Below are 12,988 nucleotides of genomic sequence, written 5' to 3'. Positions count from 1 at the left end.
TCTATATCTTATTTATAAAATATTTATTGACATTATTTTAAATGATCACTGTGGACATTTTGGGCAACAGCAAGCTATGGCAAAGATGAAAATGAACCAGAACCATACCACTTAGCATAACATTTTGAGATTGTTGTCTTTTATTTCGGGAGCTCCCGCGCAGGCCGGGAGCTCACGCGCACACCGCCGGGTGATCGCAGACAGGCAGGTCTAAAGGCTTTTTTAAAAAACCCTAATTCTATCTTATTTATAAAATATTTATTGACATTATTTTAAATGATCACTGTGGACATTTTGGGCAACAGCAAGCTATGGCAAAGATGAAAATGAACCAGAACCATACCACTTAGCATAACATTTTGAGATTGTTTTGTCTTTCATTCATTTGTATATCTCATGCAGTTAGGTAGAGTAATAGAAAGGAGAGGTGTCTTCTCTGACTGTGGAATTCTCATTAACTAGATATTTAGTCTTCCTTTAGTATTTCCCTGAGAGTTTTACCCTCATGAGTCCCAGTGGTTTTTTTTTTCTCCACATACCTCGAGACCCTTTTTTTTTGGTACCCAGGATCAAATTCTGGTCCTTGTGTTTAGGAGGCAGGTGGTAGAACCAGTGAGCTGAATCCCCGGCCCTTGAGGCACTCTTAGTAGGGTATATCTTTAGCATATTATTTCATTGTATTATATTTACATCACAGTATATGTTTGCTGCAGTACTGAAGGTAATTCATGTCTGTGTTCAATATTATTGCATATTATTACATATATACTAATGAGCAAAAGGAGTGTTAATTATGAAATGATATTTAAAAGGCTTTCTAGTTTATAGGAATCCTTGATATGTTATTGCTTGGGTTTTTAAGATTTATTTGATGATGAAGGTTCTGCTTTCTGCTGCGCAAGAGCAAGGTCCTGAGTTTGATTCCCTGTTCCAAAAAAAAAAGAGTTACTTGATGATGTTCAGAAAAATTAGACGGGCTGGGTACCATTTTTCATTTGCAATACCTGCACTAAAGTTTCCTGGTATCTGAAAATTCACCTATTTCTCCAGCGTATTTTCAGGAGTAGATGAGATTAGGAGAACAAGGGATACCTATATTTTATATCCTTTTTCTTTCACTTTAATTTCTACTCATTTCCTTGTGTCATCAAAAAAGTATTTTGTAAGAATACTCCTTTTTCTAGCTATGCCAAAAAATATTTGTGTTGCACCTACTTCTCAAGCGCAAGGTCCTGAGTTCAATCCCTGGTACCAAAAAATATACATTTTTTTAAACCAATTTCTTGTTACTGAATGCACTAGACAGTTCCCATTTTTTTTCTGCTACCTAAGTAATGGTTCAGCAAGTATAAGGACCTTTTTTTTTGGTCATTACTGAGTTAGCTAACTTTTTCTACTTTGCCCATCTGGTAAGTAAAAAAAAAGGCATATTTTGTGGGGTTTTTCCCTGAGTGAGGTTGAGCCTGTATGAAAGATTTTTTTTTTTAATGTAAACGATGACTGTTTATTTGAGAAACAGTCTTTAAATGTTCTTACCTGAGGATGTGTTTGAGAGAGCCTTGTAGGCCCTTTGCCTTGCTGCTGTGTAGTCTTCTAAAGTTGGCAGTGTTTACCAAGATTCATCAAGGTGAATGCCTGGGACATCTGACATTATATTAATTATTTAAAAATTAAATTGTTAAGCTGTTAATCTGCTTTCCTACTACCTTTCATACATAATGTCTATATACATTCATATATTCTTTCTGTGTTTGTGGAAAAAAAATTTTTTTTTGCTTCAAATATTCTAATTTAGCGCAAGATAATGAAGCTGCTTCTCAAGAAGCTATCCCTGGAAGTGGTAAAAATCAACAAATCATTTCTTCTGCCTTAGGTAAGATATATTTTTTCTTTTTTTCCCCCGACAACAGTTTGACTTATTAAAAGTTACATCTGGGAGCCAGGCGTGGTGGCACACACCTGTAATCCCAGCACTGGCGAGGCTGAGGCAGGAGGATCACTATGAGTTCAAGACCAGCCTGGACTACATAGTGAGTTCCAGGTCAGTCTCAACTACGTAGTGAGATCTTGTCTCAAAAAAAAAAAAAAAAGTTACAGCTGGGGCCAGGGATTTAGCCCAATGGTTCTGCTGCCTGCATCGCAAGCTCAAGGACCTGTGTTGGATCCCCAGTACCCCTCCCCCCAAAAAATCTAAAAATCTAAAAAGTTATATCTGCCTGATGCCAAAAAACAGCTCAACTATTCATTTAACATAGTAGAAATGAATGACAAGTTAAACTTTTTCTGTGTTTTTTTCTAGTTTTTGTTTAACCTACAATTTAATTTAAGTCTTGGTACTGTTGAGTTGCTGTAATTGAGTTTCCAGTACTCAATATGACAGTGAGTTATAGTTTACATATGAAATTTGAAAATAATGCTATTGGAAGTGAAATGCTAGAAAATAAGATTAAGAGTCCTGGAACAAAAGGAACAGAATTATACTGTCTGCTGACCTACATAGTGGCAGCCTTATGTTTTATTACAGAATAAGAAGCAAATAGTGTTTGTGAAATTTAGACAGTAAAACATTTCAAGTGGTGAAAGTTAGCTTTGGGCTCTCGCTATACTAAAAGCCACTGAATGGTACCCATTTAAAGAATATGAATTATATCTCTCAAACTAAAAAAAAATGACAGCTGTTGAAATTTTAAAAATGTATTCATAGGTTTATTTTCTAAAATCTGACCTAAGTGAAATTCTTCAAAATAAAATAAATGTGACTTAATATATCTGAAATAAAAACTGGAAATTGCAGCATCTTCTCAACATAAATTTAATGCTTTATTGTTCTTGCAAATCATTCATATTAGAAAAAAATACACAATCTTCATTTAATTATGAATCTAAAATAAATTACTCTTAAAATAGAATATTCCCCAGTACCAAAAATAGAAAAAAATGTTTGCTTTATTTATACTCATGAAACTTCTATTTAGATTTTCAGGAAATACACATTTTTAAAATGTTTGTTGCTAACTTGTTCTTATAAAATTAATGATTTAGAACTATTTATGGATATTTGTTATATTCCTGATTTTTCTTCTTAATTTTCAGAACACAAACCTTTGAATGATAATCAGCTGTTGATCCCAGATGTATTTCTAAATGTCAAACTTTCTACTGAGAAATCAGAGAAACCTTTGTTACCTTCAACACCTCACATGGTAGCAAATGTGGTGTGTATATTCAGAACTTTTAATAATAGCTTTGCGCTAAAATTTATTGTCATCCATGTAGGTAGTATTCATTTACATAGGTTGTATGGGTGAAATAATGCTAAAAATCTCATCAGTGTAGCTGTATAGGAAAGGTCAAAAATTAATTTTAAGTATTATGCCCCGAAATATTGTAAACTAAGCCAATAATACAAATTTCTTGCAACTTTCTCTAAGTTTGGCACATAAGCTCTTCTTGCTTATTAGTAATAAGAATAAAGAATTAAAACTGTTTTTGGCAGAGTGCCCTTCTAAAGTAAAGATTGAGTTTTCTGTGTTTTAACTCAGGTGGGACACACTTACATAAATGTGATTGACATTGAAGCCAGTAGCCTGCAGGAGTTACCTGTCAGAGAAGAACCTGCCTATGAGAGTGTCAGCAAGCAGCAGAGTGGTCACCCAGACATCCCCTCATCTGCCGAGTTACATTATATGGCAACGTCAGTCACTAATGCTGTTCTCCCACACAATTTTAAGAGTGAAGGTAATAACGTTTTGCTACTTTTTAAATAAAACATATTTTGAGAGCTTGTTTGAAGGTTCTAGCAGGGGAGCCCAGCTTCTCTTACACCACTGAACAAGGAAACGGTCCAGCTTCAGGAGGGACTCACATGGAGCAGTGAGGGAGGAAAGGGACACCTGCCTAGCCAGTCAGCTCAGCTGAATGAACCCTGGTGATCAATGGGGTGTCAGATATCACATTGTTTGGAGAAGTATTTAGAGTTGTTATCTGTACGCAAATCTTTTAGCTAGCTTTTCCTGCACTTTTGGATGTTTATGTTCACATTCAGAAATGTTATTTTATATATTAAGTACCTTATTTAGCAGTTTGCTGTCAATCTTTGTGTGCCTTTCATATTCATAGAATCTGCCAGTTCCACTGTGGATTTATTTTTTAAACCTACAAAAGTGACTCCAACCTACCTGGAAGGAAAAAGCTGGAGAACAGCTGTTAAAGAAGTGAAGGAGCCTGGGATTTCCTCAACAGCACAAGCAAACAGGCAGCAAGACAAAGGTGAGCAGCAAGATGTCCACCATGACCTGCTCCCTCCCTGAATTCCCATGACATCAGAAAGAGGCATTAAAAAAAAAAGGCACTAAAATTTGGTAAATGCAAAGGGAACCTGAGAAACACTTTGCACACCAGATCTTTTCTTTGATTAAGGGAGACACTAGACTACTGAGAAACAGTAAGGGTAGACGGTAAAGTGCTGTGAGAGCCAAGCTTAAAAAAGGTAGGGGAAAATTACATAGATTTCACCATGGCCAGAATTAGCATTTACAATTGTTTTTCTCATAAGAAGACTCACCTTAGAGTCTAAAGGGACTAAAAGACAACAGGTAATGTTTGTATTTGTTTAGTAATTCACATTTTTCGGAGCACATTGTCACACAATTTTGTGTTCACAAGACTTCTGTAAGGAACAATAAGCATCACAGTCTTCCTTTGACCTCTTCATTCTATAAACACTTTAAGAGAAAGCAGTTACTGGGGCTAAAGAAGAGAAGCATGCCAGATGTCAGCCTGTGGGAGAAAGAAGAGAGGAGAAAGAAAGGAAAAGAGGGCCGGGGATTTAGCTCAGTAGTGCTGCTGCCTGCCTCGCAAGCATAAGGACCCAGGTTCGATACCCGGTACCAAAAAAGTGTGTGTGTGTGTGTGTGTGTGTGTGTGTGTGTGTGTGTGTATTGGGAAAGGAAGGGAAGGAAAGAAGGTGAGTGAAGCAGGGCATGATGGCGTATGCCAGTAACCCTAGCACTGGGGAAATTGGAGCAGGAGAATTGCTGCAACTTTGAGGCCAGCCTGGACTACGTAGTAAATTCAAAGCTAACTGCAATATGAAACAAGACCCTGTCTTAAAAACAGACAAATCAATGGGTGGTTAGGATATGTCTTGGTAAGGGCTTTGATGGTAGTGTAGGTGAGATTCTTAGGTATAGCAGGAACTTTTCTACCCCCAAAGATGTTTGAGGCCATTTAGAGAAGAAAACACCTTAAATGGAATCATAAAGGAATGTAGGATTTGTAGAGAAAGAGGGCATTCAGACTGAGAATTGATTATATAGTGACATAGAAGTTTGACGGAGCCTGTGCAGAGGAAAGATTGTGTGTACCACTGTCGCATATTGAGGCATTTGGACTTTTAAGGTAAAGGCATTGACGATACAAATGAAAAGGTTTTAGGGAGAAAAAAATATCAAATTTATAGTTTTAAGAACTGTTTCTAGCTGGGCATGGTGGTGCATACTGATAATCCAAGCTTCTCAAGAAGCTGAAGTAGGAGGATTACATACACATTGACGCCAGCCTGGACAACTTAGTAAGATCCTGTCTCAAAATAAAAAAAGGGCTAATGGCCGGGCATGGTGGCGCATGCCTGTAATCCCAGCACTCAGGAGGCTGAGGCAGGAGAATCGCTGTGAGTTCGAGACCAGCCTGGGCTACATAGTGAGTTCCAGGTCAGTCTCAACTACATAGTGAGACCCTGTCTCAAAAAAACAAAAAAAAAAGGGGGTTGGCTAATGGTGTAATCTCATGATCCCTGGGTTCAGTTTAACAATAATCCACAGCCTTCGGACCAACTGATCCCTGGGTTCAGTACCCAGTATTGGAAAAAAAAAATTTCTCCAAAGGCCTGTGTGGGAGTTGGGCATGGTGGCACATGCTTATAATCCCAGCACTCAGGAGGCTGAGGCAGGAGGATCGCTGTGAGTTCAAGACCAGCCTGGGCTACATAGTGGGTTCCAGGTCAATCTCAACTACATAGTGAGAGCCTGTCTCAAAAAGCAAAAAAAACAAAAACAAAAACAAAAAACAAAAAACCCAAAGGCCTGTGTGGAAGATGGATTATATAGGAGATATGTGGGATACTGTTTAATGTCCATCTATTGTGTTTTTGGTTTTTGGTTGGTTGGTTGGTTGATTGGTTGGTTGATTGAGAGAGGGTCTTGCTATTATTTCAAGCTGGCCTTGAACTTACTATGGAGCCCAGGCCGGTCTCAAATTCATGGTGATCTCCCTGCCTCAGCCTCCCAAGTGCTGGGATTACAGGTGTGGGTTACCACTCCTGGCCTTTCATCTGTTATTAAAGCTCAGGTTAAGCAGTGACAATAGGAATGGAGGTGTTTAGGAGGCCAAATCATTAATATTTGGTATCACTTTGGACATGAAGGAAAGGGGGCAATCTTGACTGACTCAGACCCCTGGCTTTGGAAATGGGATGAATGGTGTTGCTGTTCACTGCGGAACATCAAAGAGGAAACAAGTTAGAGAAATTATGAGTTTAGTTTAATATGCTCATGGGACAACCCAACTGGATGTCCTGGGCATAAGGAGCTGGCACTCAGAAGGAGGTCTACATGGCTTTGAGAGTCGTCTGTGCATCAGTGACATCACTGAGGGAGAGGGAAGATGGAGCAGAGGTATGAGCTAGGGCTGGCACTCGGGACATACTGCTGGGTAAAGGGAGGAAGGGTAATGGAGGAGGCTAAGCAGGTGAACAGTGCAGGAGAGTACACTGACGAAAGCACGTCTCAAATTCAACCAAAAATCAACTGAGTGTAAGAGTGGGGAGAGTCTTTGGCTTTGATGGTGGCCTTGGGGCGTTTCATATTTGCCTGAGATCCTACATGAGATTGGTGATAGCCAACACTGGACCCACCTTTTAGTGTGTGATGGTGTTGGTTTTCAGTTAGAGTTTCAAAAAGTCATAAAAAATAATAAAATTGCCTTGTGATGAAGGATCCTTATAACAATATAAAAGAAACATTCAAACTGCCTTGGATGCAAAGCTTTGTGTTACTGAAATTACTATGGGTTCTTAATCTTACAACAAAGTCAAACTTCAGGGGCCTAGAAGCTAAAATGGAATTTGCAAGTATTGTAGAGCAAAACTGGTTTGCAAAGTAATGTGATAATAGGCCTAAAAATTAGGTAATCGGAAAATGATAACTTCAGTGCCTGCCACTTCCTTAGTTATAATCAACTCTGATTTTTCTTTTTATTCATATTTAGATCTGCCTACACAAGGGTTCCAACTCAAACTGCAGAGCACAGAGTCCAGCTTTGCAGAGGGTCATCTGCTGAGGAATCTGCTGCAGGATGTCCCTGCGTCTCACCCTGCACCACACCCTGCTGCTCACCGACTGCAGCTTCTTTCTGCTGAGCTTCAGAAAATGGACGAGCAGCTGTTGGCAGTGCAGGACATTGCAGAAGACATAGAACGAAACTTCCCCAGATCTGAAATGGTAAATCTGCACTATGGAAAGGTACTTTATCTTTATTCTTTGTTTCATTGTTTGTAACTCAGTTGTTAGATTTGTAATGTTATATAAGTTTAGACACTTGATCTTTTGAAACTGTGTAAAATTTGGTTTATATAAGCTATAGCTTCTGAAGCTCACTATTATTACCATGTAGGCCAAATAACATATTTTTTGGGTGGTGCTGGGGGCAAACCTGAGGTCTTGTGCATACTAGGCAAGCATGCTACCATGGAACTACATCCCCAGTATGGGTAATTATTTGTTGGGGGAATGTCCCATACACTTTAAGGTAGTTAGCAGCATCCTGTTCTTTCCTCTTCCTGCCAGTAGCACTCTCCTGAGTGGTAACAATCAAAAATATTTCTCCATGGAGCTAAGGATTTAGCTCAGTGGTGCTGTGCCTACCTTGTAAGCAAAAGTTCCTGAGTTTGATCCCCAGTACCGCAGAAAAAAAAATTTCCCCACATTGCCAAATGTCCCCTGAGAGCCAAAATCAGCCCTCACTGAGAACTACTGCCAGACCCTTTAAGAAATATGAGCCCCTGCTACCTAGCAGGGAACATGTACAGTTGTATAAATTATAAAACCAGAATTTTAAAGAAATTCTCCTAGGAGTTGATTATTATTTTCTTCTGAAAGATATTTCTATCTTTAAAAATATTGTCTTTGGCTGGGGGCAGGGGCAATGCCTGTAATCCCAGCATTTGGACAGCTGAGGTAGGAGTATCACCCTGAGTTAGAGGCCAGCTTGAGCTACATAGTGAATTCAAAGGCATCCTGAACCACATAGCAAAACCCTGCATCAAAAACACAAAATCAGGGCTGGGGATGTAGCTCAGTGGCACTGTGCCTGCCTTGCTAGTGCAAGGTCCTGAGTTTGATTCCCAGTACCTAAAAAAATCAAAAAAGACAGAAAAAAAAATTGTCTTTGTATTTGAAATTCTTCTCAGTTTCTTTTAAATATTTTGTGTGAGGAAACCAGTAATCAATTTCTTAGACATTTTCTGTATTTTTAGAAAGTATTCATAATCGAGCTGAGTGTAGTGACACATGTATGTATACCAGCTGCTCAGGAGGCTGAGGCAGAAAGAGCACAAGTTTGAGGCCAGCCTGTGCTACTTAGCAAGACCCTGTCTCAAAAATAAAAGTATTCATAATAAATGAATGTTTATATATAATGGTAGTTAAGATAGTAACGAAGTATGAAAAATAATTATTTTGCCAGACATCTGTGTCTGACCCCCCCATCCCGTTTTTGTTTTGCTATATTTCCCAGTCTGCTCTTAAGCTCCTGAGCTCAAGTGATCCTTCTGTCTCGGCCTCCTGAGTATCTAGGACTATAGGTGTGTGCCACTATGCCTAGTTCTAGTCTTTGGGTTTTTTTTTTTTTTTTTTTTTTTTTTTTTTTTTTTTTTTTTTTTTTGGTTTTTTGAGACAGGGTCTCACTATGTAGTTGAGACTGACCTAGAACTCACTACGTAGCCCAGGCTGGCCTCGAACTCACAGCAATCCTCCTCCCTCAGCCTCCGAAGTGCTGAGATTACAGGCGTGCACACACATCCAGCTAGTCTTTGTTTTTAAAGAAGAAAAATTTATATAATAAGGACTAAGAAACAAATAATAAAAATACATTAAATATGTTGAAGCCTAATATTGAATAATGGAAGTTAATCTGCAGTGTAAGAGTTTTATCTTGGCTCAGAACTGGGCTTAGTGCATGCTAGGCAAATTCTGTACCCCTGAGTTACATCCCCAGTTTAGAATTCCATTTTTGTTGGTATTTTTTGTTTATTTTTGATGTTTTTTTTAGGAGGGGTCAGTATTTTGAGACAGGGTCTCCCTATGTAGTTCAAGGTGATCACTATGTAGCTCATGTTGGCCTTGAACTTGTAGTGATCCTCCTGCCTCAGCCTTCTGAGTGCTGGGATTACAGACGTGTGCCACCATGCCTAGCTAGAATTCCATTTTTTACTTACCTAAAAAACATTCCAGGTAACTAACATCTTTTAAACGTATGTATGTTGGGTTTATAAAAATTATACATGGGGGACTGGAGATTTAATTCAGTGGTTCCGCTGCCTGCCTTGCAAGCACCAAGGACCTGAGTTCCATCTCTGGTACAAAAAAAAAAATTAGACATGGGCTGGGGATTTAGCTCAGTGGTATCATGTCCCGAGTTCAATCCCCAGTACCACACATACAAAAAAAAAACACCTAAAAATTATACATATTAATTGGGTACCATGTTATGATTCAGTATATGCATACATCCAGTATATTTCAGAATATGCGTACAATGTTTAAATTAGGTTAAGCATGTTTATCTCCAAAAACATCATTTGTTATGAAGACGCTCAGTCCTTTGTTGTAGCTTTTTCAAAGACACATTATGTTATTACCTGTAGTCACCATATTATGCAGTGACTCACCAAAACTTCTTCCTCCTATCTAACTGTGATTTAGTGCCCTTGATCAACCTTTCCCAGCCCCTCCTCCACCCCCAACTCTTCTAGACCTCTGCTGGCCTCCATTCCATCCTCAGCTTCTGTGAGATCTTCCCTTTTAGAGCCTCCATGTGAGGGAGATCGTGTGGTACTTGTCTTTCTGTACCTGACTTATTTCACTCAACATAATTCAGTTGCATCTGTGTTGTCACAAATGACAAAATTTAATTTTTTAATTTCCATTGTATAAATATACATTTTTTAAAAAATCTATTGGTCAGCTGATAGATACTTAGGTTGTTTCCATTTTCTTGGCTGTTGTACTTACTGCTCCACTGAACATGGAAATGCAGCTGTCCCTTCCTTGCCCTGATTTTATATTCACTGGGATTGCTGTATTATATGTTAATTCTATTTAATTTTTTTAGGATCCTCAGTACTCAAAAAAATTCATTATGTTTTCTCTTGTGATTGCGTCAGGGGCCGGGAATGTAGCTCAGCGGTGCTGCACCTGTCTGGCAAGCATAAGGTCCTGAGTTTGATCCCCAATACTGCCAAAAAAAAAAAAAAAAAAAAAACTGGAGCAATTTCTTTTTGAACTAGAGCGCCTCGTTCAGAGTCTATCTTTCTCATGGTATTGCTAAAGGTCTATTATGTCAAGAGAGTAGTGGCTACATTAATTTATATTCCCACCATTTTCCATATCCCTAGTACTTGTTATCTTTGATCTCTCTGATACTAGCCATACTTACTGGGGTAAAGTGACATATACTATTTATATTATCCTTACATTTAACACATATTAGAAAATGAGGGGACAGGGATATGTAGCTTAGTGGTCGAGCACTTGGCTGGCATGCATGATACCCTGTGTTTAATCCTCAGCACAACCAAAACAAAACAAAACAAAACAAAAAAATCGAAAAGAGCTGGGCTTGGTGGTACACACCTATAGTCCCAGCTACTTAGGCTGAAGTCGAAAGATTACAAGTTTCTGGGAAACTTTTCGAGACCTTTTGTAAAAATTGAAAAAAAAAGAAAAGGCTGGTGGAGTAGCTCAGGGGTAGAGTATTTGCTCTCATGCCCAAGGGACTGGATTCATACCCCAGTACTGAAAAACAAACAAAAAACAGAACAAGAAAATCTTAAGGTTAATCATATGTGAAACTACATTGAAAAATATGAAGTAGAATACTATTATATAACGATATTATGGTGTTTACTTGGTGGTTGTTCTGTGTTTTTTAACACAAACTTAGAACTGCCACGGCCATGTGAACATTGGACATTAGAGTGTTCCTCAGAGCACCTTATTTCAAAGAAGCTTTTTTGAAATTGCTGTTCAACTAGTAGTGAAAGCTTATCTAGACAGACAATACCTCTACCCATGTCTGGTCTTGATCCTGCCTTGCTCACTCTCTCGAGTACATGAATTGATAATTCCTGCAAGACTTCCATTGAGCATCTATTACATTGAGCTAGGCCCTGAGCAAGGTAGCTACGTAGGAGCTTAGAGCCTACTAAAAAAGGTAGACATACATACCAATAAGGTAAGGAAAGAAAGCACTGTTTGCCATGCCAGGCAGTTGGGATTTCATCCTATAGGCAGGCAAAATTCTAAAAATTGAAGAATTTTAAGCAGTGAAGTGATACAGTCAGACGTGCTGGCAGCAGGGAGAAGGGTAGAATGGAAAGGACAAGCCTGGGAGTAGGGAGACCTGTTGGGCCCCCTGATTTCATACTGGCTACTCATCTTGGAAACTTGTTTTCCCATTTCCCTGAGATTCTATTTAAGTAGGTCTAAGGTAGAGCCAAGAAATATGTATTACTAATAAGCATCATAAATGGTTCTCATGTTGCTAAATGTGGAAGACAGCCACTGATAAGCATTCAGGATCCTAAATACCCAGCACCAAGGGCAAAATAACAGTATACATGAACTTTTGCCATAGGAACAGGGAGAAAGATATAACAGGATTTAGAGATTGACAGGCTGAGGAAGAGTAGAGAAGAAAGCCAAGATTCATGAGGGTGCCCAGATTCCAGCCCAGAGGAATGGCAGAACAGTTTCAAACTGAAGAAAAGGAGGTGGTGTGTTTATGGTGCACTGGGGGCCTGAGGCACTGTGATTGCTGTGGGACATGTTAACCCTACAGTGCTGTCAGATTAGCAGGCAGCTTGACACATGTTTCTGGAGCTCGGGAGCTAGATCTGGGCTGAGATACAGATTCTGGAGTCATGAGTTAGGAAGTTCAGATCACGATGGAGAGAGCACAGGAGTGAGAAAAGAACTGCCCTTTAAGGATGAGGACCCAACCACAAGGCTTGTAAAGGGGCAGCAGCAACTCAGAGGAGAACAGCCCTTTGGTAGGTCTGTGCGTGTTGTGCTCACTTAGGACACCCTCTCAGAATATCCATGCTGACTCCTGGATCTGTGCAGGAGACAAGCAGAAGTAGCTTGGCATTTTAGAAAAGTTTGCATAAATTCTGACAGAGCCTTACTCAGCCCGAGCCTTTTAAGACTAGAAGATAAAGATTGTCTTTTGCTGCACATAGCAGCCCTTTGAAAAATGTGTGTTTAATGGATTGCTTTTCCCCTCCTGTTTGCTGGAAGGATTTTTGGTTGTTTTTGTTTTTTTCAATTTTAAGCACACAGGACAGGATAATTTTTTTTTCATTTTTAATTTTTTATTAGTGTACATGTTTGCAGAACATAATGATTAATTAGTAGTACATGTGTATAACCTATTTTAATTCTTTTTACTTGTGTTTTGGATCCTGGCAGTAACAAAATCAGTTTATAGATTAACAGATTTGCCACTAGAACAGTTATATTAATTAAGTGTAGCACAAGCTTGGAGAGAGTTTCAAAGAGTTGCGAAGACATTTGCTCAGAGTCCATAGGTATTTAGTCTTCCAGGATTACTATTGGAAGGAAATACCTTTAATTTAAATGGCATGTTTGGTATATTTCTTTAAAATGAACTTCCCCTCTTACAGTGTCTGTATCAGTACAGACATTTCTTT

General features: G+C 38.9%; 1 protein-coding gene across 3 annotated transcripts in view; it reads left to right on the top strand.

Moving 5' to 3' along the window:
• Positions 1 to 12,988, top strand: part of Cplane1 (ciliogenesis and planar polarity effector 1) — a 134,985-nt gene that overhangs the window by 84,366 nt on the left and 37,631 nt on the right. For all 3 annotated transcript variants that reach the window (XM_010605485.2, XM_010605486.2, XM_010605483.2), the window contains exons 39-43: positions 1,796 to 1,873; positions 3,094 to 3,215; positions 3,543 to 3,738; positions 4,120 to 4,269; positions 7,267 to 7,520. In XM_010605485.2, coding sequence (XP_010603787.1) covers positions 1,796 to 1,873; positions 3,094 to 3,215; positions 3,543 to 3,738; positions 4,120 to 4,269; positions 7,267 to 7,520 — 800 coding nt within the window. The remainder of the gene's footprint in view (positions 1 to 1,795; positions 1,874 to 3,093; positions 3,216 to 3,542; positions 3,739 to 4,119; positions 4,270 to 7,266; positions 7,521 to 12,988) is intronic.

Source organism: Fukomys damarensis, unplaced genomic scaffold, assembly GCF_012274545.1.
Source record: "Fukomys damarensis isolate Sample0158 unplaced genomic scaffold, DMR_v1.0_HiC HiC_scaffold_1, whole genome shotgun sequence".
Taxonomy (NCBI): domain Eukaryota; kingdom Metazoa; phylum Chordata; class Mammalia; order Rodentia; family Bathyergidae; genus Fukomys; species Fukomys damarensis.
The sequence above is the reverse complement of the archived record's forward strand: the minus strand, read 5'-3'. Positions and strand labels throughout refer to the sequence as shown.